General features: G+C 38.9%; 1 protein-coding gene across 1 annotated transcript; it reads left to right on the top strand.

Moving 5' to 3' along the window:
* The first annotated feature begins 6448 nt into the window (after nt 1-6448).
* LOC139966983 (uncharacterized) lies at nt 6449-23885 on the top strand. The gene is made up of 7 exons (XM_071970528.1): nt 6449-7384; nt 8934-9058; nt 11077-11302; nt 12068-12144; nt 12704-12836; nt 20201-20256; nt 21341-23885. The coding sequence occupies exons 1-7, from the start codon at nt 7278-7280 to the stop codon at nt 22438-22440; spliced, it is 1824 nt and encodes a 607-aa protein (XP_071826629.1). The 5' UTR covers nt 6449-7277; the 3' UTR covers nt 22441-23885.
* Nucleotides 23886-24853: the final 968 nt, after the last annotated feature.

Here is a 24853-nt window from a genome sequence, read left to right on the forward strand (position 1 = left end):
TGGAGATGTGAGTTCCTTCACCGTATCCTGTTTATACAGTTTCGATGGCTTAATTTAACGCTGTACCGTTTATAAGGGTTTTACTAGTTTCATTTTCTCGATGCATATAGGCCCACTCAGCGACTATCAAGTAAATTGACTGCTTCCGAGAAGCGTAGCCACGGGGAGGGTGAAGGACCTATACGCCCCCCCCCCCCAAATGGGAGAAAATGGTTTTGCCTGCCAGCTAGAAAAGCAATCGGCCCCTGTAAAAAAGAATGCTAAATTCGCCTCTGACTGCATCTCTCAATCCGACGGTATAGACATGGTTAGGGGTACACGTGAAACGTACTGAGTGAGAGGGGTGGGGGGGGGGGACTCGGTCAGAGGGTACAGTGGGAACTTTTGAAATGTGGAGCGGTGGATTCGGGTGACGGGAATGTGCGATTGAAGCGGGAAAATGGGTGTGGGGACGGAGTCAGCTTTGTGGATTGAATATGTTTGGTAGAAGGGCTTCTTATATACTCATCGGCATCGATTGATCACGTTTATCGATCTCTTCGGTATATTGTGTATTCAAACTTGCGATGAGACGTTTGGGCCTCAATTCATACCCACTATTGGCATGCATAAAATATAATATGCCTATACGAATGCCTAAATTGAGAAGCGAATAAGCGTGCGCAATTGATAAGGAACACCTCGATGGAATTACCAAATCTATATAAAGAACATCGCATCATTGACAAAGGAGAAAGTTCAGAGAAATATCATTATTTTAAAAGGTTTCACTTTCTGTTATCTTTCGGTGATCCGTGATGTAGATTAAAACAAAGGAAAGGGTGGGCTAGATTTACACGACAACTCCTTAATAAAATAATCAGCGACAAACTGTTCACACAGATTGTATAAATCAGTCATTTTTGAAATGAGGCCGCATATGAGACTATATCCATTATTCCCTTAAAGTCGATTTTGACCGTCTCAATATAGTGCCCCATGCGTACACGAAGTGTTCCCCTCCCCACCTGCCCCACCCCACGCCTAGCTCTGTGTTGTGATTATGTTCGTCAACGTTTTCTGCTGGAGATTAATAGACGGAGGTAGCCATATCCATAAATATACATTTATGCTACACAATGATCGGAAGACTGTCAATGCCATCTGCAGAATTTGTATTAGATTTGTATCTCCAATTGTGATTCCGCGTTCACGCAAGGAGGTTGGGGGAGGGGAGGGGGTATAGGGAAAATTGACCTACCTTTAAGTCACAAAAGAAGGTGCATACGTGACAACGGGAGGTGCACGGGGGGGGGGGGTATTTGACCAATATAATTGTTCTAAATTAAACGTGTGTTGGGAAGATGGTATACATGAGGACGTCGTAGTGTGTGTCAACGAACGCCAAAATAACATTCCATACATATGATCAAGAATCATAAACAGTTTTAGTTTTATATTTTTCATAGGATCAGTTTTACATTTTAGCTGGTAAGAGGAGCACTATTGTAAACGAAACGGTCGGGCGGTCGCCGATTACCAAGTATTTGTTACCAGAATCATCTTGAATAGATTCCTTCGAGAATTTTTTTTAATTTTCGATTTTCGCCCGGAATTAACTTGACGGAACGGTTTCGCTTAAAAAACCACTAGCGATACGAGCTGGATGGCTCATGCGCATGGGATACCATCCGTACCCTTTGAACTTCCGGGAGCATGAGTTAGTTCGTTTGATTTCAATTAGCAGCGACAAGTTTTGCTTCAATGGTTACTAACCAGACCGAATCATATCATGAGTGCAGTTTGTGTATGCATATGTATATATATATATATATGTATAGCTTTATGATATACTGTGCCAAATTGGTCAACCTGCATATAGCACGTGCATATCTCGCAATTGTATTTAGCGATATAGTCTGACTACATTTAGAGGCAAGAAATTTTAGTATATTATTTGACAATAGGACAATTCAATAATGATCCAGTCTTTAACTTGACAGTATATAAATCCTATTAAAATATTTGAATGTACGATTTGCTGCTTTACGCATGTGGTATATAACCATAACGATTATATATATATCTATATATATATATATCTATATATATATATATATATATATATATATATATATATATATATTCAACTCCTACTACGGCACGTTTCGTTTTCGAGTTAACATTTGAAGTTGGTACACGTTCTGTACCAAGGCAGAAGTGAACTTGAGGCAAACGGGTGTGATGTCGTAGATCCACTTTGTCAAAAACTGCATCTTTGTGTCTTCCTTGTTCAAAATTTAATTGAAGCGAACTCGTTCGTGATATGAGCAACATCCGTGACACGAGAGTTGTAACAAGGTTCAGTATGCCAGTATTAGCAGAGGCGCAACGCCAAGGCAGGGGCTGATTAAGGATATAAAAAAAGGATGGATGTGGTCGTGTAGGGCTTTGCATCCGACTCACATCTAGAATCAATTTAACTTTTAGACATTAAATTGAGGCATTCTGAGGCATATTTAGGCTATAAATTGTCTATAGTTAGGTCTACATGCAAGGTAGTGCCAAAGATGTTTATTTATTTTTGGGTGGGGCTGAAAAAAGGTGGGGGAAGGTGTACATCCACACATCCTGGGTTTAACAAAGGGTGCACGAAGGACATCCGCATTCATGGAGAGATGCAAAAGATGTCATTGCGCTAGTGTTGTCTCGCAATTACTCGATACGCTTGCTTTAGTTTCCCCTTGTAATCCTTGGTCCCCGCCCTCGCCCCCCCCCCCCCCCCCGTCTAATGTACCGTTACTACGTTGCGTTTTAGAACTCATTGTAAGGGAGAAAGATCGAAATTATTAGTATGGTCAAAATCTTCCGGAAACGTCCGAAAGGTCACTAACCGATCAAATGATTGTACCTCTTGAATGGGCCGAATACCCAACCAGCCGACATAGCATTTTGTCATCACAAAGTTACCGTCTAAGTTGAGCCACCTTAATCTCGATGAAAGGTTTGAATGGTTGGGACCGACTGGAGCACTTATAATTTGTATTCAAGTTGTACAGCCTGCTTATTTTTTTTTTATACATAAAAGAATTCGCTTATGTGACTTTCTATAAAGCTAGGCTAATCAGTTGCTGTTATGTAAACTACGAATAATAAGCCTATATGGCAATGGAATGTTCAAAATCAATGCGTGATTCATTCTGAAAGAGTCTGAATGTGCAATATTACGACAGCAATGACGTCACAATAAATGCAGCGGCATTCAACTACGGCAAGAATTTTGCAAGAAAAAGGTCAACTAAACAAGATAAAGGGGGCAAAGATGAGTGCACTTTGAGCTATTCTATGAAAACATGTACAAAAGGTAATTCGTTGTTACCATGGCGACACACCGGCACGTACATTATTGACATGATCCACACATGCATTTTATATTTGAGCTTACGCACAATGAGTTGAATGGCTGATTAGCCTGATTGTATTACCCGATTCGCAGAACGCTGTTAATAGGGTTCAAAAAGATACGGTGGGGGGGGGGTGGGGCGGGAAAGGTAGAGGAGGCCGAGTAACCTGAAATTTCAACGAAAGACGATGCCCCTCTGCATGTAGTGCATGTAGTCAATCAAGGACATAGAAGAAAAATTCAACCATATTTTAGGAACTAACTTAAGTGTTCCGGTGGGAGAAAAGAAGCGAAGGTAACAGGGATATGGCCGTTATTTTATTGTGTTCATCTAGTTAAATCATGTCTGTGTGTCTCTGTGCATATGTGTATGTAACACAGTGACAATTTGCCAAATAACGGTGGCCTATTTTCGCAAAATGTTAACCCTGTGTCAGTGTGTGTGTATATAAAGCTAAGTTATTGAAAGAGATACTAATGGTGGGTTATTACTTTCACAAACAGTTAACCCTGATCGTGGTTACCATGTGAAATGTTCACTCACGAGGCTCACGTTGGGTTCATGTTGTCTTCAACTATATGACTGATAAACCAACCCATGCACAGTAATGTACCCTTTATGCATGGGGAGTGGTGAACTTTGAATCTGTCATCAATCTTCAGTTAGATCTATATGTAGGTTTACGACCTGCTTCAAACTTCACCGCGGGTGAACCGTTTATAGGGTGGTTTCGTCACGTATAACCAGGACTCATCATACGGCATTCTTGTTCCATAACAACTCCCTGGTTCAGCTGACTGCTGACGATAATGTTATGCCACTTATGACACCAACACCGTAAACCTAGTTTCAGCTGAGTTTATTTGTTAAGATGCCATAGCGGGGTTAATGGTTATACTTGAACTTAGTTGAAATTGGTGACTTATAGATATAAATTAACATCATAGCCTATAGGACTGTATCAAGTTTACTGGATTTACATAAAACGAGTACCGGATCCAGAATATATTTAATCCGAGTTGAAAACCTAGAACTGCCCCTTCCGTTCGTTGACCATGCGGCGTTGCCTCGCTTTTCGTCAAGTCTCTCCATATCATTTCACTACACCTCCGTTTCTGCGGAAATGACATTGACCAAGAAAAGAGCGAATCATTCTGTTTCTGTTGAAAAAAATTAGTCATAATTGTGACGTCATCGTTGAAAGAAAAAATGGCAAAAAGTTGAAAAATTAGAGTCAGTTATACAAACTTGTGATTTTACGTATCGTATGCCTTATCCGATGTTTGTGTGTTGTTGTATTCTTTAAAGGAGAACAAAGGTAAAAAAAAAAAAATGCTACAGAAAACTAATTAAAGGACTGACATCAGTGCAGGTTGCATTTCGTTACCATTTTATGTTTTTGACAGAAATATCTCTAAAACAAATGTATATAGCTATACCATTAAATCAAAGCGGCTGGATTACCTAATGTAGCAAACAGCCATTGTTAGTTATCCAGGAGGTCAATAGTGCACCACATTCAACATCGTATAGACCACAGACATCCACAGGTCACACGGTTTTGCATGTCATTAGACAAGCGCATTCAAAACCATATATATACTACTGGGAAAAGTATGTATCCAATCGGAATGGGGGTGGGTACACTCATATACTTTATACTATGGGTGGAAAGCAGTTGCCTATATACATATACTACATATATAGGCTTACCCTATATCTAATGGAAGGGGAGGTTGGGCTATGTGGGCTATATTCTTTGCAGGGTGGGGGAGAGGAGAGGGGAGGAGAGGGAGGGGGTTGGGCGACAAGTGTAACTACTATGATCCATGTACTTAATTAGCGATTAAAGAGATCATTAGTCTTAAAATCAGTCGCAGTCATAATACTTGAGAAAATATTATTTCATTTGGATTTCAACTTAAGTTCATTTGGGTTCAAGAACATACTTTCCTTATTTTGATAATCTTTACCATAAACACTTAATGTTTATCATGATACGTCAATGGATACTATATATATATATAGGGGACAATTTCCGTTACTTTGTTTTACTTAAAGATCAGTCGTTTCCTTGTTCTTTTGTTTTCCTCGGACAAACAATAAATGTGGCAAGTTCATTAAGATAACATGTTTTCTTGTTTATGCTTCTCTCAGTGAATCTGAACTGTATTGACAGTTATCATATTGTATCATATATGTGCATACGTATGGATAATAAAAGATGTAGTCTACTCCAAGTGGTAAAATTAATCAAAAACGTTTATAAATTACTAACTCAGTTATTAACGTCCCGAGTTAATTTGAAACACAAAACACTTCTAGCATGGTACTGTTTTAGTTTCTTTATCAATTAACAAATTCATTTTGAATGATCAAACCTGTCAGCTTTAGACAAAAGAAAAGTGGGACAATAAGCAAAGCAGATCCTTTAAGACAATGACATGTATGACGTACTTCAACCAATGGCAAGGACTCAGCATTATTAATGCACAATAGCGATAAGTCACATCCTCTCACTACATATACGTTAAGTAATATTATCTAGTTTCGGCTTGCATGATGCATTTTTGGACTTTCGACTTTATAAGATTAAAATCACGTCAAGACACAGCTACTTCCCTCCCTTACCTTCATTATATTACATTCTAGATATAAACAAGCTGAGTTTGTCTAACGTTTTTCGTGGAATTCGCGTCTGTCGATCGATAACCGTTTACGACTGAGTTACAGTTAGCCGAGGCCTTCATTGACAGTAGGAAAAATATTTTTGTCGAATACCAGCATTTTCTTTTTTTCTCGATCGAATTCTTAGAAGGCCTACTGTCGAGTTCAATGTGACTACCGACCGTAACGAATTTCACAGGTAACACTTTTGCAATGCGATGATGTGGTACTTCCGTGGAAAACGCTTATACTGTGTGTTCCATAACAACTCCCTGGTCTGTCTGTCTATCACACCTACTGCAGGAACTCTCTTAACCAATCAAAAACAGAACAGGAAGAATGTGGGCGGTATTTAAGAAAGCAAATCAAAAGAAGCGACCTTTGTCCCACTACCCAACGTAGAACTTATGAATATTAAGCATTTCCGAAAAACGGCTGTTAGTCATCCGAACTGTTTCTATAGCAGTATTCAATCTTGTTTTAAGAGTCCGTCCGAATGAAATAATAGAGAGATTTTGGAATTTGTGTTGTACACAATAGCAAACGTGTCGGCAACGAGGGAGGTACAACTTACAAGCTGCATTTGTAGTTAGTCCTATTGTTGAGCGCATTATAATTCATCGCGTACAAAGGGAACAATATATTTCCCTTTTTCACGGAAACTTTGATGTCACCTTAAATGGTAATTTAGCCATTCATCCCCCCGAAAAGCAACAAACTTTTTAACAACGTATTAGATGTTCGTATAGAGACTGGTATGAATTTATTGAAAACTTAGCAGTAAGAAATTGTCACATCATATTTACCCGTCAACAACGACAATTGCAGAATCCTATTCTTCTTTTTTTTTTTATTGAAGCTGCGGTTTTTAACCAATAATTTCCCTGGAAGGAAAACGTACGTTGGTTTTTTTTGGTTTTTCCGCGAGACTTTTTGTTTGTTCTCAATAACAAAGGAACTTGGTAAATTTACAAACCAACTTCAGACTTGACCACAATAAGTGCAAAAGTCCACCTATCGAGAGGCTTGCAGTGTAAGTTTTGGTATAGTAGTATCGTTTTGTACAAGGATGATTGGTATACACTAAGGCCTATACGTATACCTTCATCTGTGATGTTCTCGTGGTAGTGTGCGGACGCGTTTGTGTGTGTGTTTGATAAAGACAAGTTTACATAAATTGTGACTTTCACGGAATATTTACTGGGTTTTAGTCGAACGACGATAATCATGGAAATTTATCGAATCAAGTCATGGATTTATTGGATCTTACTAATGTCGTTGCTGTATTCGCATTCAGCGTTAGCCGAACAATGCGACGGTCGAGTTTGTCATGCGTAAGTTCCATTCCAACTTTCTTTTGTTTTATACTGTTATCTCTTTTAGACAAATTAAATGCCATTTCAAATAATGAGTAGGCCTAGTAACACAGCTCTTAAAACGACCGAGTAATTAACATCATCTTAAATTCCCCTTGGTATTATATTACAAGGATACGCACTTAGATTTTGCAGTCTATTAAAGGTACATTTGCTATTGGCCTATACAACCACGATCACTTCAGTACGTTACATGCATACCACCTTACTGGGAATGTCCAGAGGGAGCGATTGGCTCCATAATTTGTATATACTGTATGTATGATGGTTAATGGTTCTAATTTAATAACCTGCAATATCTGGCCATTCTTTCGACGATCAGAGCCTAATGGAAAACGCTTATGAAAGCGTGTATTAGTATTCAGCCTGCATAAGTTTGAGTCCAACACTAATCATACGAATCTAACCATTACTTGCTATCTCTCGCTGACGGGGTATTCGCAATGAACAGATGAAACCAAACACCTAAGACATCATATAGCCTATAGTTCCAAATCCACATCGGTGGGTTGGGGGAGGGGGGGGGGGGGTGCGGTACATTTTGTGCGTGTGAGATGTCATTGTGTCACTGAGGGTGGGGTGAAAGCTCTTGATTCCTTCCAGTGTTTCTCTTTTATATTGTTCGGAATGGATAAAAGTATTGTTTCAGTCGGGCACTATGTATATTGTCAATGATATTATTGTATGTATAGCAAGCTCCATCATTGAGTCAATAACAATTTTGTTAAAACCCAGCCCTCATCGCTGACCCTCCCTTATCACAAAATTGTGTTTTGGGAGACGTTTCAAGTTACGGGGTATGGTCTGGGAGCTGACATTTTGTAAATGTGTTATGGCTATATAGTGCCACAATTGGATTCATATTTTCACGGTAGAATGTGTACAGTTTTGACATTAGAACCAATGACATCGTTATACGTTATGTTATCTACATGCGGCTCGATGACGTCATGTTTAGACTTGTTCAAGTCTTCAGTCTTGTGTGTGAAATGTGAAAAAAAAAAGTTAAAGGTGTGATATCTCCCAAATGGGAAAAGATTTCTCGTAGCTGTTTGGGGAAGTTGTCCAAGACAGTTATCTCCATCGCATGTAATGATTGTTGAGTCTGTGTCTCCTTAACGGTTGAAGAGTACATACGTTTGTTGCTAGGGGCCTATATTCTCACCGACGGTATATGCGATACACGCTTTGAGTATGTTCCCTTTATGTTTAGTTGGAACGTTTATAAACCATACAGTGTCAGCAGCATATTGGCGCCGCCGCCATGTTAGCATTCTGAAGTTGCTATACAGTTTCCAAAAGTGTAGGGCTATACATATATAGACGGAGGGTCGAATCTCCATCTTTTCTGTTCAGATATGAAGAAACTTAAATATCACCATGTTTATATTTTGGAGATTTAAAAAAAGCACGTTCCGTTTGACTATAAAAGATCTCAAACGTCACACATATAACACAATGTGACTGTCATTATCAACCTGACATTTTCTTTTCTTACTTCGGACAGGGTCGAAGAGTTTCCAGAATGGTGTAACTGTAACAGTTCAGTCAAAGTTGACCTGGTACAAAATGGAATCGTCGAAAGGATTAAAAAGTCATCATTACTATACTTTTTTAGTAATGAGAAAGAAGGTGAGGTTATATACTTTGCAGATATATAAAATAAATAAATATATATATATATATATATATACATAATACATATACATACACCATGATGAAGAGCAGTGGTTATAGGATACCAAACCTCAATTATACACCTATCCCCAACCGTCAATGAATATAAAGCAAGTGGTTTCCACTGCTTACCCTTAATGGCAGGGAGCTGCCATGAAGGATAGAAACAAATTAAAATGCAAGGAAAGGATTCCTTAATTTGATTACAATACCATCAGTCAGTAAGATAAGTAGATGCGTTTACCAAATGTGAGGGAAAACAAGATGACAATGCCATAGTTGATGCGCAGCTATATATGGGAAGACATGTCAGTCGGTCATGCGTGTTGAATAACTATAATGCACATTACATATCTAGTATGTACTGCATATGCAATAACTATATATAAACATCAGTAGATAAATCTGTATGCATTATGGCTTGATGTATTAATGGAGGAGGCACATATATTCATCATCACAATCATCATACATCATCACAATCATCACAATCATCACACATCATCACACATCATCATCACAATCATCACACATCATCACACATCATCACAATATAGTATAGTGATGCAGAATTGTCAATTAAGGATCTCTATCATAACAGAATGGTTGGGTGTGCATCTCTTTCAGTTTAGATGCGTGGTATTCGATACCGTCCCCCTCCCCCTCAATGTAGCATTACTTTATTTCCTTGGTACCATTATTATCCTTGCTCTTACCCTTTCAAAGTGTCTCTCACGTTCTCCATTCCCTTTCAAAACCACTTCCTCCCCCCATTGGCCCTCACCCCTTCCTTAAAATTTGTATTGCAAAGCCTATATGGTTCTTTACAGACTTTGACGCAACTATATAGACATTGTATACGGGAGTACCATACATTAGGCTATATATCTTTATCATGTTGTTGTTTGTTAATACAATATAACCGTTATTGTTTCATGGTCATACCTCAGGAAGTAGTGAAGCTGTTGTTACTAGACGCACTTCCTGTCCTTTTGTCACAAACACATCATCAAAATTCTACTCTTTCAATTTGAAACGAAGGCTTCCTCCTTTTCTGCCAGTAATAACGTGAACTTTTATGAAAATTGTATTATTGTCCCCGAAAATGTGTTTGAAAGAGATAAACTAATGGTCACTTAGATTTAACTTGCAAACCCAAAGCGTTAATGTACAGTTCTTTTAATATTAAAAAAAAAGTTAATGCCCTCTTATTGGTAAATATACAGAATTGAATTTGCTTGAAATTTTTTAGCTAACTTTGTGGTTTATCCTTTCAAATTAAAGACACGTGTCCCACTGAATACCCTTCGATCTTTGTGCGGCCACCCCCCACACCCATCCCCCACCTCTGGTTGAGTCCTCTTCCGTCGCCCCTGATCAAAGTATTGCCTAACAATGAAAGATTATATTATCTGGTCTATTTTAATTGTTTTCAACATATCTGAATAAGGCCAGAACATTCATTCATGGACTGATTCATTGAGTCACATTGATTGAGTGATTGGTTGATTCATTCATTCATTGAAGGATCGAATGATTTATTGTTTGGTTGATTGATTGAGACATACAACATTCATTGATAGAAGGATTGAATGTTTGATTAATTGATTAATTGATTCATCCATTGACTGATTGGTTCATTCATCCATTGATTGATTAATTCGTTGATTCATCCATTGATTGATTCATCCATTGATTGATTGAGTGATTGATTGATTAATTGATTAATTTATTTATTTATTCATCCATTGATTGATTGACTGATTGAATGATTCATCCATTGATTGTGATTGGTTCATTCATCCTCTGATTGAGTGATTGATTCATCCATTGGTGGATTGACTGATTGATTAATTGAATAATTGATACATTCATCCATTGACTGATAGATCGATGCATTCATCCATTGCATGATTGATTCAATGAGAGAAAGATTAATTGATTCATCGATTAATTACTGTTTATTCATGTAGCTGACACCTATAGATGTACCAATGCGAGTCAAATCTGCCTGTGTGCTGAAGATCTTTCAGGCGATAAAAGAAAAGCGTGCAAGAAATGCCATTACGGTGAAGTTGACAAGATGATGTGTGTTCGAGTAGATGAAAACAACACCATCATAGTATCAGACGGTCTCACCGACACAGACTGTGTCTTTTCACAAGTTTGTCGAAAAAGATGTAACTGCGACAATACTGGGTGAGTATACGGTACCATGCCTCAGTAGAGTGAAATTCTCTTTGATTAGTTGACAGGAAAGAACTGGGGGAGGGGGTATGGGCGGCGGGAGGGGGGGGTAGATTACCAAGTCTGTTCTTATACCACCTTCCTTCTCCGAGAATTTGCCGCTTATTTATTTATTTATTTTTAATTTTTAGGGTGTCGCTTGGGACATCGCTAGTAGCCGTCCATACTCCATATTTCATTTATCTTATTTAGAACGCCCTCTGTAAACGTACGCATCCAAACCCCTTGCATATACATTCACAATGTGCTGGAAGCCTGTGTGGCTGACGACAACATGACTCATCAGGCGAAGTTAGGAACCTTACCCCGGACCCTTCGGGTCACAAACCTTGGTCCGTGCCTCTCGGGCCACAGTGATATTACTGATGTGAATCTGTCAATGAGAGCGTGTAATACGCACGTGTTATTTGAGATTCGAGGTACGAGTTTACCAGCATGCGTACGGTACACTATGCAATGATACGAACTCCCATTGTGGTATGTGCACTAAGTAGAAAGGTCTAAATGCGATATTTTCCAAAATGGTTGAATGCAAGTCAAGGCAACTTTGCGAGAACAAGAGCAAAAAGCGAGGACTCACTCAAAGTCTGACAGCATCTAACGAATGCTGATAGGAACAACCCAACTTCACGCTTAATGTTACAATTGCAATGCCCGTGCGTCTCTACCCGTGAATCAGCTTTACTATTGTATTTATGCTTTTCCTTGGTTGTGCAGGAACCACGATGTTACTCTTCAGCCGCCAATTGCACGAAACACGGCTGGTAGTAACCCTAGTACACAGACCATGATAGGTAAGTATATAGCGACGATCACCAGGTGAAATTACCTGAAACTTCAAAATCATTGGAATCTGCATGATAGGCTGTTTTGGCGTTCCATGAAAGGACTGGAAATTAATGAAATCTTCCATCAGCCACGTAGATGACGTTATTATGACAATTGAGCCTAATTTTGTTTGGAATTATATCATAATGTAAGAAACAATGTTCGAAGGAAAATAACATTACTTTGTATATATATATTCTAGTTGCCATAATTTGCATATTTAGGAAATTCTAAACGCAGAGAACATTTACAACTAAACCGAAACGACTTGGGCGTAACGAAGTTACTTTAGTAACATCGTTCATAAACCACGGTGCACAAATAAACTGATTTTTTTAGAGGGGGAGGGGTGGGGGAGTAAATTTAATTATTAGCTCACTTGCATGGTTTGAGGTCTCACATTTCGTAAATATACGCCTAAATGACAAACCTTGATGTTTCAGTGTACCCTTTCGAGTTCTGTTGCAATCAAGACAATATACAAAATCACGTTTTCTTATTCTTTATCTTTTCGTGGTTATATAGGTAAGCCTGAAGGAGTGGATACTAATTTCATCATCGCTGGCATCGCCATTTTTATCCTCATTCTGATTCTTCTCATCATTCTCGTTATCTGCTGTCGTAAAGACAAAGAATTTACCAAAAAGAAAAAGGAAGGGTAAGAAATCCGCTGTTTTTGTCTCTTTTTTTGTTGTTGTTTTTTATGTTATGTCTGCTGTTTTTCCATCTGATTTGATATGACTTCTCCATCATTTCTTGAAAAAATATGAAAGTGTTAATTATGTTTTGTGGTGGTGAAGGAGAGGGAGGCGTCATTTGCAAAATCATTTGATCATCTCGCGGGTCGACAGTACATGCAACCATCTGGCTTCACGTCCAATCAGCCAAAACGTTTACTATATGTCGTGTGTATGTGTTTGCATGTGGAAACTATGATAGCTGCATGCAGATATGTGCATTGTACAATGGAAACATTCATGGCAACCGTTAGTAGTAGATCGAATACGTCCAAACGTTACTCCAGAGATCAATGACTAAACATCAGTTTTAATTCATGGTCATATACCATTTAGAAAATGAACATTGGCTATTATATTTGGCCTGTTTGGCGTTCCATAACTCGAGAGGCATAATCAATGGCATTAAATAAACATATATATTAACGCCTGTATGCATATTAACGTAGGTCATGCATGTAACAATATTGCTTCCTCATCCTGCTATGCTGCGGTTTTGGTTTTACAATTTGACAGTCCGTTCTTCATGGAGACTTATTTTGGTGATAGTCGTGGTTTATACTCAGCTATAAACATGGTATAATTTATAAACCCTTTCCATTTTATCGTTTCGCGGTTTGTTGAGGGTTTAAGTCCGGATTTTAATAGCTAGTAAACATCAATTTCACCGAACAGACAAAGCTCATTTTAGGATAAAATATTTACGTATTATGTATTTCCTAAATTAACCGCTTCTTCCGAAAATGGTCCTTGTCCACAACGTATACATTTACAAATAACTCTCATCACCAGAGCCGTAACCATGCAGTTAATTCGACGGACAGGGATACATTATTTACTCTTTTAGATAGGGTCATTGCTTTCAAATGACAAGGTCAACTTTACATGCCCCTCCTTCCTCCTACATGTACTGCGTCCTCAACGCCCCCCCCCCCTTACCCGCTCTTTTTATTTTCCTTCTTTTCCCCGTCACCCTTTCCTTACCCTATATACCTGTTTCCCTCCCCGTCCCTTTATAGGCCTTTTACACAAAATAACGGCCTTAACAGGGATATATCTTTATATCATAGATTGAGTATATGAGAAAGCGTTTGCCCACGAAACGCTCATTTCCGTTCGTACCGCCTGCTTAAAACTGTACTCAAACCAGAATGCAAAATGCATTGAGGTTTCGATGACTTCAATGCACTAGACTTCTGCTTGTTAGTATAACCAGAACTAGCTGTTACAATAATTATAACACTATGGAATTATAACACAGGTCAGTCTACTATACGTGGTTATACACACCTCCATCAAAACAATAGGGGTCTTGTACTCAATGTTATGAATCCACACACCAAGTATGACAAAATCAAACCAAACCTTGATCTCTAATAACTTCGCACATTAAGGTTGCAGAGGAGTCATCTTATGGACAATTTAGATTGGAATATGCCCACGAAACTTCAAAGAATCAACTTGAAAGAAGCTAATGCAGGTCACTGGAGGTCAACCTGAGGTCAAAGGTCACCCAAATGCAGGTCGACTATTGTATTACAATAGCGTAACTCCCAATCTTGATGGACAGTTGGTTTTTTCAACAAAAACCAAAGGCCCAATGTACATATTTTTCTGCCTGACATATTAAAGGAAAATGTGACACATGTATTTGCAAATCGTCTTCTCACACCTGGCCTACTTTACTTTGCTTTGTAAATTTGAATAGCTTGACTAAAATATGTTTCTCTTATCTTTTATATCAACAACAATAGTGCCCAAAAATCGCATCACGCATAAAGAATCGCATAAAGATAATCTTTGAGCAAATAAAAACCTAGAATTTAATCTATTAAATTTTTATTGCACCATTCCTTAGTCTGTGTGCTAAACTAAATAACCCGCATTTTTATGTGTATGATGGACAAACGTTGGAACAGAAAGGAAATTTCATGAGCGGTTTACTTGCTTATAAACTATATTTTTCCCTTATAATAAAACAGATAACAGAGAATTGCTACAAAAAAATACATCTCGAGATCGGATATGTAATAATAATCTGGATTCCTTGAATAAAAAAGAGAAAATATGAGTATGGCATACTGGCAGCTTCGTTTGTAATAACATTTAACAACGTATAAGTTGATCCACTTGTTTTTCACCACAGTCACCGAGTCACTAACCTTTTCCTCGTTAGATCCACATACTAGTTTACGAAGAATAAAAGTCAATAAAAGCTTTGAAGCGTAGATTGCCTGGCTGGCTGGCTGCCCAATTGTACTATTTCACTTCTTAACAGGCTCACTCTGCGGCATAATAGAGGATGCTGTTTGATGATGTGCACTCTGTCCTAAAATCCCAACCTTGATGCACATTTGGTTCTCAAGTTATTGCAGAAATACTCGTTTTTGACCCCTAATTGACCTTTGTTGTACCTTGGATTATATTACCGTTATGTTTGGAAACGATCCCTTACCCCATTCACAACTAGTCCCAAAATATCAACCATGTCGGACCCTGTCAGTGGTAGTTTCACAAGTTATTGCCAAAAAACACATTTTGACCCATAATAGACCTTTGGTGACCTTGGATCACATCACGATCATTTAGGAAAACGTGCCTCTACATCATTCACAACTTGTCCCAATATATCAGCCATGTCAAACTTTGTGACTAGAAGTTGTTGCAAAAATTAGCATAAGTTGGCAGTTTTTTGCACATAATCAACCTTGAATGACCTTGGATGTCCTGATGGTTTTTATCAAAAGTCCCCCTGATGATGTGCACTCTGTCGTAAAATTTGTTTGGCCTACAATGTACACACATAATGTTATTGCTAGAAAGGTATCAAAACCAACCTTTGGCCCCTCATAACTTGAGAACTGGGTGTCCGATTGAAGCGGGAGTTGGTTTCCTATATATAGCACAAAGAGCTCTATCATATATCAAAAATTCAAAATATTGACAAATTTTTTTTGTTTTGCCCCGTAGCTCCTAAAAGGAGCATATTTTTCAAGTTTCGACCTTTGACCTTTTTACCTCGCGGTCAGATGTAGTTTGACACGCTGATTCCAAAAAGCAACATGACAAGTCTGTGCGACCGTCCTAACTGTACTTATTATATTAAAAAAACGGAAGGTACCTTTGAGATCCGATTATGGCCACGAAAATTCAAATAACCAAAAAACTAATAAAGGTCTCCGGAGGTCAAAGGTCCTGGATTACAACAGCGTAACTCCCAACCTTGACGGACATTTTGTTCTTAAGTTACTGCAAAAATACTATAGTTCTTGACCCCTGATTGACCTTTGTTGGCCTTGGATCACATGACCGTTTTGTTTTGAAACGATCCCTTACCCGATTCACAACTACTAGAATAAATATTAGATTGGTCCAAGCTGCCCTACTTGAGATATCGTGTTTACAAGCGAAGCGTCACACACACACTGGCGGATCCAGGGCCTTTGTTTGGGAGGGGCCAAAGTGGCATTAGAGTGATATGGGGAGGGGTCTAAGGGGGAGGGGGTGCCCCCTCCCCTTTGGAAAATTTTCTATTGCTGAATGCCCTCAGATGCAATTTGGTGCGACAAAAGTGTACAATGGTGATGTTAATTTACTTCTAAAAAAAATGTTTCCCAGGTGTAATTTTCTAAAATATTTATAAAACAAAGTTGGGATCATCTTTCTCAAGAAATTTTATTTCCCATAGGTTATAAATTTCTTACAACCAGCCTGTAACTGCAAAATGGTGTTAAACTGTAAATCCTCATGCTCATACATTTACATAGCTCCCAACTCTTGAGAAGGCAAATGCTGGTCCATGCCACGAATCGCCGTCCTGGGGGAGGGGTATAAGGGGAGGGGGTGTCCCCCTCCCCTTTTGGATTTTTTGGGAATCCTGGTGATGCCTACATGTAAAATGGTGGCACTTAGAAAGGCTTTTGTCACCCAAAATTTTCTGAGAAATATGCATTTTTTTTGTGTGTAACATCAATAAATTGAATAGTAGGTGATAATTCATTCTTTCCCGTGGCATGAAAATGTTCGCTGCTCGCCCCAATGAAAAGAAATATAGGCTAATTTGAGGTTCAAATGATGCTGTAAAGGAGGTTTTATACTCTATTATGCTAAATGCTAAAGAAATGATGGTTGCTTAGTCAAAATTTGATGCAAATTTTTTTATGTATACTTGACAATTACAATGCGTTTTTTTCGGACGCTTGTGCGGGTCAGCGGGTTTGGGCGTTAGAATGCGGGTCTAATTCCCGCGAATTGCGGGTCAGTTGGGAGCTCTGCATTTAATTTTAAACCAGAAAACGAAAAGGTTTAGACTAGTCCAGGCGCGGCGGAACGGAAAAATTATTGGGGGGCTAATGTGTGGAGACTATCTAAGCGGAGCGCCACCATCGGTTGGCGCGGGGCGTACAAGAAAATTTTAGGTTTTTTCAAACCCCCAGATGGCCGGAAACGGCACTTCCTGAGTGTTTTATGCTGCGAATACCTAGCCCTAAAATATGGGTCTCAAGCCTGCAATTTCTCAGATTGCACGAGAAAGTCTGTAAAAACATTGTAATTTTGTATATTCGATGGTGTTTTAAGAGAGTAGCTATTACTCGTAGTGTTCTCGCAAAGAAAATGTGGTCTATAGCCAGGGGACGGGCCGAGGGTCCCCCAGCATTTACTAAAATTATTACACCTATATAGTAGGCCCTATACGTGTGCATCGGACAGATCGACAAGTATGCATTGAAAAATGGGCAGATGCACGTTTCGGAGCCTTGGTAAATATTGCGGGGGCTTATCATGCATTTGCCCCCTCAACTTTTGCATTGGGGGCTGACCCCCCAAGCCCCCCCCCGGTTCCGCCGCCACTGGACTAGTCTACCACTGCTATTCCTCTCGATTTTTTAAATTTCCAATCATATGATTTAGCGGATGATCGGAAACACTTTTTGGCTCACCTTTGGGGGGGCCATGGCCCCCCTTGGCCCCCCTTGGATCCGCCAGTGCACACACACCCACGCACACACGCATACCAGGTGCGTATCCAGGGGGGGGCGTTGGGGGCGCGCGCCCCCCGGGTAAGAAAAAGAGGAGAGAAAAAAAAAGAGAAGAAAAAAGGAAAAAAGGGGGAAAAAGAGGAGGAGGAGAGGAAGGAAGGAAGGGAAAAGAAAATGAAGAAAGAGAGAAAAAGGAGAAAAGGAGGGAGTAAAAGAAAAACGCGAAGACATCGGGAAGAGAAAGAGGAACAGTGACATCATTACAGCGCTGAAGGGTAGCCAGCGACGGATCAATGATTTCGTAAATGTGTGACTCACCCCACCCCTTACACCGACAACTCCATTTTTTGACGTTTCCATTTTCCTCTCTCACTAATGATCTATATATATATATACTATATATGGTCTATCATAACGCGTGTGTAGAATTGTGCTATGAAACCAACTGTGGCTGGTCTCGAACTCGACAGCGTCGTCGGGGAACATGACGATTTTTGGGATGGGGGCGACCGCCCGCCCCCCCCCCAATTCAGCATTTTTTTAAATTGATATCGCTAAGTAATTTCAAAATAGAAAGTGCTTAGATGCAACTTACAAGGCATGGGAAGTGTCATTTCCAGCGATCTGGGAGACATTTTTGGCCAAAATTTGCTTGTACGCTTCGCGCTAACAAATGGTCCTGGGTAGTGCCATTTCCAGCGATCTGGGAGGCATTTTCGGCCAAAATTTTCTTGTACGCTTCGCGCCAACCTATGGTGGCGCTACGCTTAGATAATTTGCCTACAGGCTTCGCCCCTCCCTTGACAAATTCCTCGCTACGCGCCTGTTTGAATTTGCCATCATGTACCGTACGTTCCGTTAAAATTGCGCAGTATACCGCGGGATGCTAATGTAAACAACGACATGTCTCATGTAGATGTATAAAAAGCATGGAGGTCCAATTATGTCAAAACTCTCTTTTACATTAGTAATGGCGAATTAGGGGCTGCATCCCCGCCGCGCAGAGGCGGAGCGTCCATACGGTCATGGGGGCGGATGCCCCCCTGACGGACTCAAATGGAATGCTGGCGCCTTTTTCAGCTCTTTACCACTTTTTACTTATTCTAGATTATTGACTTTTTTACTGCGCTCTCATCTACTTATTGACATTTGTCACATTTTGTTGGTGTAATTTGGCGATGACACCTTATTCTTCGTTTATCTGCAAATTAGCCAGGCCCGGAAAGGGTCATTTCCGGCGATCTAGGGAGTATCTTTACTCAAAAATTTTCTGTACGCTACGCGCCAACCAGTGGTGGCGCTCCGCTTAGATAGTGTCGAAAGCGCCCCTACAGACCATTCTCGCCCCTCCTAGTGACCAATACCCCTAGCTCCGCCATTGCCGCCGCGCCTCCTACGCCTATGTGTGTAGTGTTCGGTTTCGGAAATATCTGCTATTTTTTCATTTCCTTCAACCAAGTTTTATAATAGCCGTTATAACAGGTTTTAATATTTGTACACCAATAAATTAACTGTGTCTGAAGTTTCGAAAATTTCTGACCAACATTCTGCATCACACTTCCCTCTACTCTTGCAATTTTGACCGGTCTGTTAGGGGTTGAAGGAAGTTTTTCTATATTGGTTGTCCATAGATGAAATTTTGTACAACATTATGGGTATGTTTTGAAGTGAGTTTATTCACGAGAAATGTGAAGTTTCAAATTCTGAACAAATATGGGGCTTAAAACCTTGAAAAGTGGGGCTGACGGGTATTGTGGGCCGCGACGTAGAATCACCTACAAAAGCAAAGACCCACAGGAGATGCGATCAGGTCGAACATGATGTGTGCCGGGTTGACAATCTTCAAAAAGGTTATGGATGAAAAAAAAACTATTAGGAAATACTTGGTTCTCAGGCAAAAAGTGTACATCTGGTTGGTCATTTCAAGCCCGAGAAGTGCCGTTTCCGGTGATCTGGGGGGTATCAAATAAGAAATTTTCTTGTACGCTGCGCGCCAACCGATGGTGGCGCTCCGCTTAGATAGTAATTCGCGCCCCCCGGGTTTGAAAATCCTGGATACGCGCCTGCATACACACTCTCCGCCTGCATGAATTCATAGGTTACGATTATCATCGAAACCAAAAACGGGAAAGCTTAACTCAATCAATTTGTTACCCATTCTCAAAAGTTTTCCCAAAAAATGTTATGAAATTCCTCTCCCTGATTGGATGGTTCGTTTCTATTACTAATGGGACAGAAATGATTTATGATATAATCATTAAAATGAACTAATAACCACGTTTTGTTTTCCCTTTATCGAAATTCAGCCCTTACGAAGCAGTTTATTCTACCATTGATGATGGCACTAGGCAAAATGGCAATGGTAAGACTATTTTTGTTTACTTTTTTCTTTTATATTTCTTCGTTGTATTTGAGTTTTTTTAATTAATAGGCCTATACTAATTAATGGTCGCATTTGGACAAATTATAACATATTTAGCCATATAAAGTGGCAGTACACTGGCAGGGGGAGTACATGCCCCCCTCACCCCTCCCCACGTGACGTTGGCGAAAAATAAGAAGCGGTCCTTTTGTTTTAATGACAAATATATCATTTTACATCTTTGTAATATTAAAAACTGTTCCTTCCCTTTTCTTTTTTTAAACTATATATGTGCTTTTGTTATTCGCAAAGTAATTTGTGGTTTGGAATTAACCCGTGGAGGATTAACTTTCTTAGAGAACTTTGTAGCAGTTTTTGTGTATTTTCCCCTATAAAACCAACGTTCCAAAGATCTTTAAGCCATACTCCGCCTCTCCCTCACTCAAGATTCAATGCTCTTCCCGTCAGACCTAAAGGGTGGTCAAAATTCTACTTAATTGTCCATTCTCCTTTTGTTTTATCTTGTTATCTCATTAGGAGGGGATTAGAGAATAGGTATAGTCTGCTGGTTATGTGTGTTTCCCGTTTTCGACCGCATCTTCATAAAGTCATTTCTTTTCCGTATATATCGTTGTAGCTGAAGGTTATCTCAAATGGTGGACACATTTCTCAAAAGTATTTCGCAATGTATAAACAATGTTGTGTAACTCTCAACATTTTTTTTAAGGGATTTGCTAGCTCAAATTTGGTAAAATGTGTCTATATTTCACGTATGAAGACTGTTCTTTCTGGATATTTGAAAAACTTTGGTTTAAAATTCTATACTGTAAAATCCTTACCAGTGAATGGACATGGTTCATGTCCACAAGGGATTGCTACAAATCATTTCTGGTTCTCATTTAATTCTTGGGCAGATTTAATTCACTTGCTCTACATTATTCAGATAGTTATTTTGAATTTTGAGGAAATTGTATGGCAAGGTATCACAAAAGCTAACTGGCTTTCTGGTTATGTTCGAAAGTGTAAATTTATTCATTCTCATACTTTGATTGATGTTATACGTGTTGTTTCACTTTGTCTTCAGTTAAAATCTTCCCGAACCAACTTTACGACGCCCAAGTTGGGGGACCTCCCGTCCCTCCGTCTCGACCAGAGGCACCCTTTCATCATAAGTCGATGCCGTCGCTCCATACCATGAACTACATCTCACCGGGGTTTCAGGACACCCAATACCAGCCATATTTACCCCACCATCAACCGATATGGAAAAACCGTCCAACCCTTCATAGGTACCCAAGTACCGATGGTATCACAACCGGTTACATGGGCTACTATAGCGGTAACAATGAACAGTTGCCAATGAATGGCACGTATATGCATCTGACTACAACACAGGCACATCCTTACCAGTTATTGCCCAACCGAGGTGCTGCGGAACTAACTCCGGAAGATGTAGAAAAGTTCAGAGAGTTAACTGCCAGTGGTCGACCTGGGTACAGGAAGCAAGTTGGTAAGGATGACAGATTGGTAGCCGAGGACTATACATCACTGAACCGTGATCCGCGGTCGTTACCTGCCGATGGAAGCCCGAGGGAGTACCCAGCACCCCGACAACATGCGACTTATGGATTCGAACGGCGAAGTAAGACACGTGCGAACAATGTTAAGCCTGTTCCAGCGAAACGTGGACAGTACCGTAGTAAAAATGAGATGGTCATTGAAGAGAATAGGGCGAACGAACAAATGGCTAGCAGTGACAGCGAAAACGAAGGTTATCAAGGCCTGAGCAGTGACAGCTGCCCTTATTATTTCAAAATGGGTTCTACTTTGAGTGGAGACCGTGAACAAGTTACAACACTTAAAAATGACAATCAGGAGTTAGTCACAGAGAATACTACGACAAGACCAGCAAAGAAGCCAAATTCACGTCGGAAGCCGAAAGCCCGTTCTCGTCGTCAACGAAGACGACCGACTACAGAAGTGACTTGTGCAATGATCGGAAACCCATTAGTATCGTCACACGACGAGGACGACACACCGTCAGCGAGTGAATATACCGATGACGATATCGAAGACGGTTTGAACCGAATGGAAGAGAGGAATTACGTCATCACACAGCAGGAAAAAGTCGTTGCCGACTTTGAGGACAGCGATTATCATTCCCCGGAGTCTAATAGTACGTAACTTATCACGTGATTGAAGCGTGTTATTTATATATAGTACATGGAACTATGCTTTGATGGTAGTATGAAGACTCGTCGATGTTTCAAGAACAACATGGGTGACCTACATTTGACTTTCTAGTTTTATTAGAAACAATACTGACAGCCTTTAAGTTGAAACTACTTTTCGTCGCACGATGTTACGAGCCCAGCGTCACACACAAAACCACGGAGGACAATTTGTACCATGATTAAGTTGTTCCATTAAGACAATACTGGGGTTAAAAAACACTAGAATTAACTGCAGATATTGGCGATCATGAAGGAATGAAATTGGTTGATTAAGAACATGTTAGACTCAAGAAGATGTGATGTTCTTCGTTTATAAGCTATATTGTTATCACAAAAATAAACCTTCCATCAAAAATTTGAATTAAGCGACCGAAAATTGAAGTGCCTGTTAGCGATTGGTGAGTAGGCTAGGTTTCGAGTTTTGGGCCTTTAAGTCCATCCCGTTCGTCACTTAGGATACGAAGTGGTCCCACGGACGGTCAACGATAAATATGGACTTATTCTGCTAAAACCATTATAACAATAAGGGGTTAATCAACGGTCTAGCGTGCGTTACTCACAGGATTAATGCACGATCGGGGGATAATGCAAGCGATGCACGAGGGCGGAGCCCGAGTGCATCCAGCGATAGCATCCTCGTTCATTCATACACTACCATTTGTGTGGGGGAAAAATCATAAAACAAAACATTTTTGGTTACATATAAACAAAGACTTATTAAAGTGACGCCCCGTAATTTTACCGTGCGTTACTCACAGGATTAACCACGGTCAGCTGACCTGAATGGACCAATAGGATTTAGGAATCTTTACTAAGTATGAATGAATGTTTCTTTAACGCAAGTCACATATATCGTCACTATGATTCTTCTAGTGCATTGTGAAGTATAACATATATGTCAATAAACAACAGAAAACGTACGTTGTTTAATTGTTAGAATTGAACGATATCTGCAAACATTGTGTGTATATAATCAATGTAAATACGTGTTAATAATGTTAATAATATCCTATCATTGATTTTCTTATTGTGTTTAGGTTTACCTTAACATGTTTCGTTTCATGATTGTGTTGTTATGTTATTTATATCATAAAAGTAAAATCATAAAGGGCCGTGTAGAAAGCTTCATCTTACCAGGTTGGTTTTTGTATGTGTTGTGAACCTCTCAGATTTGCAGGACTTGATGACGTCATGCTTAGCCTTGTTCATGTCTTCAATCATAAAATGTAAGAAACATTCAATCTTCCAAAATGGGCTAAAATCCTTTTCTTATAGCTATTTTGGGGGAGCTGCTTATGTCAGTTATTTCTATCACATTATAAATCAAAGATTATGCTTGGTTTTTGCCTTCTTGAACACATAATATACAATACAATATATATACAGATATATATATATATATATATTGTATATACATATATTGTATATATATATATATATTGTATATATATATATAATACATATATATATATACAAATATATATATATATTTTGTATATACATATATTATATATATATATTGTATATATATATATACAATTCACATATATATATATAGATATATATATATATATATATATTGTATATGCATATATTGTATAAACATATGTTGTATATATATTGTATATATATATATATACAGTATATATATAAATATGCATATATATATATATATATATACAATACATATATATATATATATATATATATATATATATATAGATAGATAGATATAAAATGCATATGTATTATATACAATATACTACATAATATACACACATTATATATACGAAACGTGACGTGTTATACTTAATTTCTCATATAAAAAACGACAAAGTTTGTACATAATTGTGTAACCTGGAATGTGTATGGTGTATAGCATTATATAGCCTTGACGTTATTAAATAAAACTTTCTTATTGCAGAGTTAACATTCGTTTATTATTTTTATAGTTGTCTGTTTATGTGACCTAATGATATAGCTTTTCCGTGGAATACACATGACGTTGAGTATTGCCAACGGTGTTTGCGGATATACTAATGTGATGAACAATAAACATAAGTTGATAGTAAGGAAATGGGACCGCCTTACACTAACAGTTTACATTTAGAAAGTATATTCATAAATATACATATTCATGCACTGAAAACTGAATATGCAGCCATTTGGGACAATTTCCTAATGCTCTCTAAGCTGTACTTCAATATCATGCTCTCAAAGTAGGCCTACTGGTATTGACAGTAGAAACATGATATTCATACTGCTCGTACTGACAATACGAGTGCTCTGAAGCGGGAGATAACACTACAGTAGAGAAAAATTGTCCCAACTGGGTGGAATATGCATAATTTTGCGAAAATATC

The sequence above is a fragment of the Apostichopus japonicus genome, chromosome 4 (assembly GCF_037975245.1).
Source record: "Apostichopus japonicus isolate 1M-3 chromosome 4, ASM3797524v1, whole genome shotgun sequence".
NCBI classification, from domain to species: domain Eukaryota; kingdom Metazoa; phylum Echinodermata; class Holothuroidea; order Aspidochirotida; family Stichopodidae; genus Apostichopus; species Apostichopus japonicus.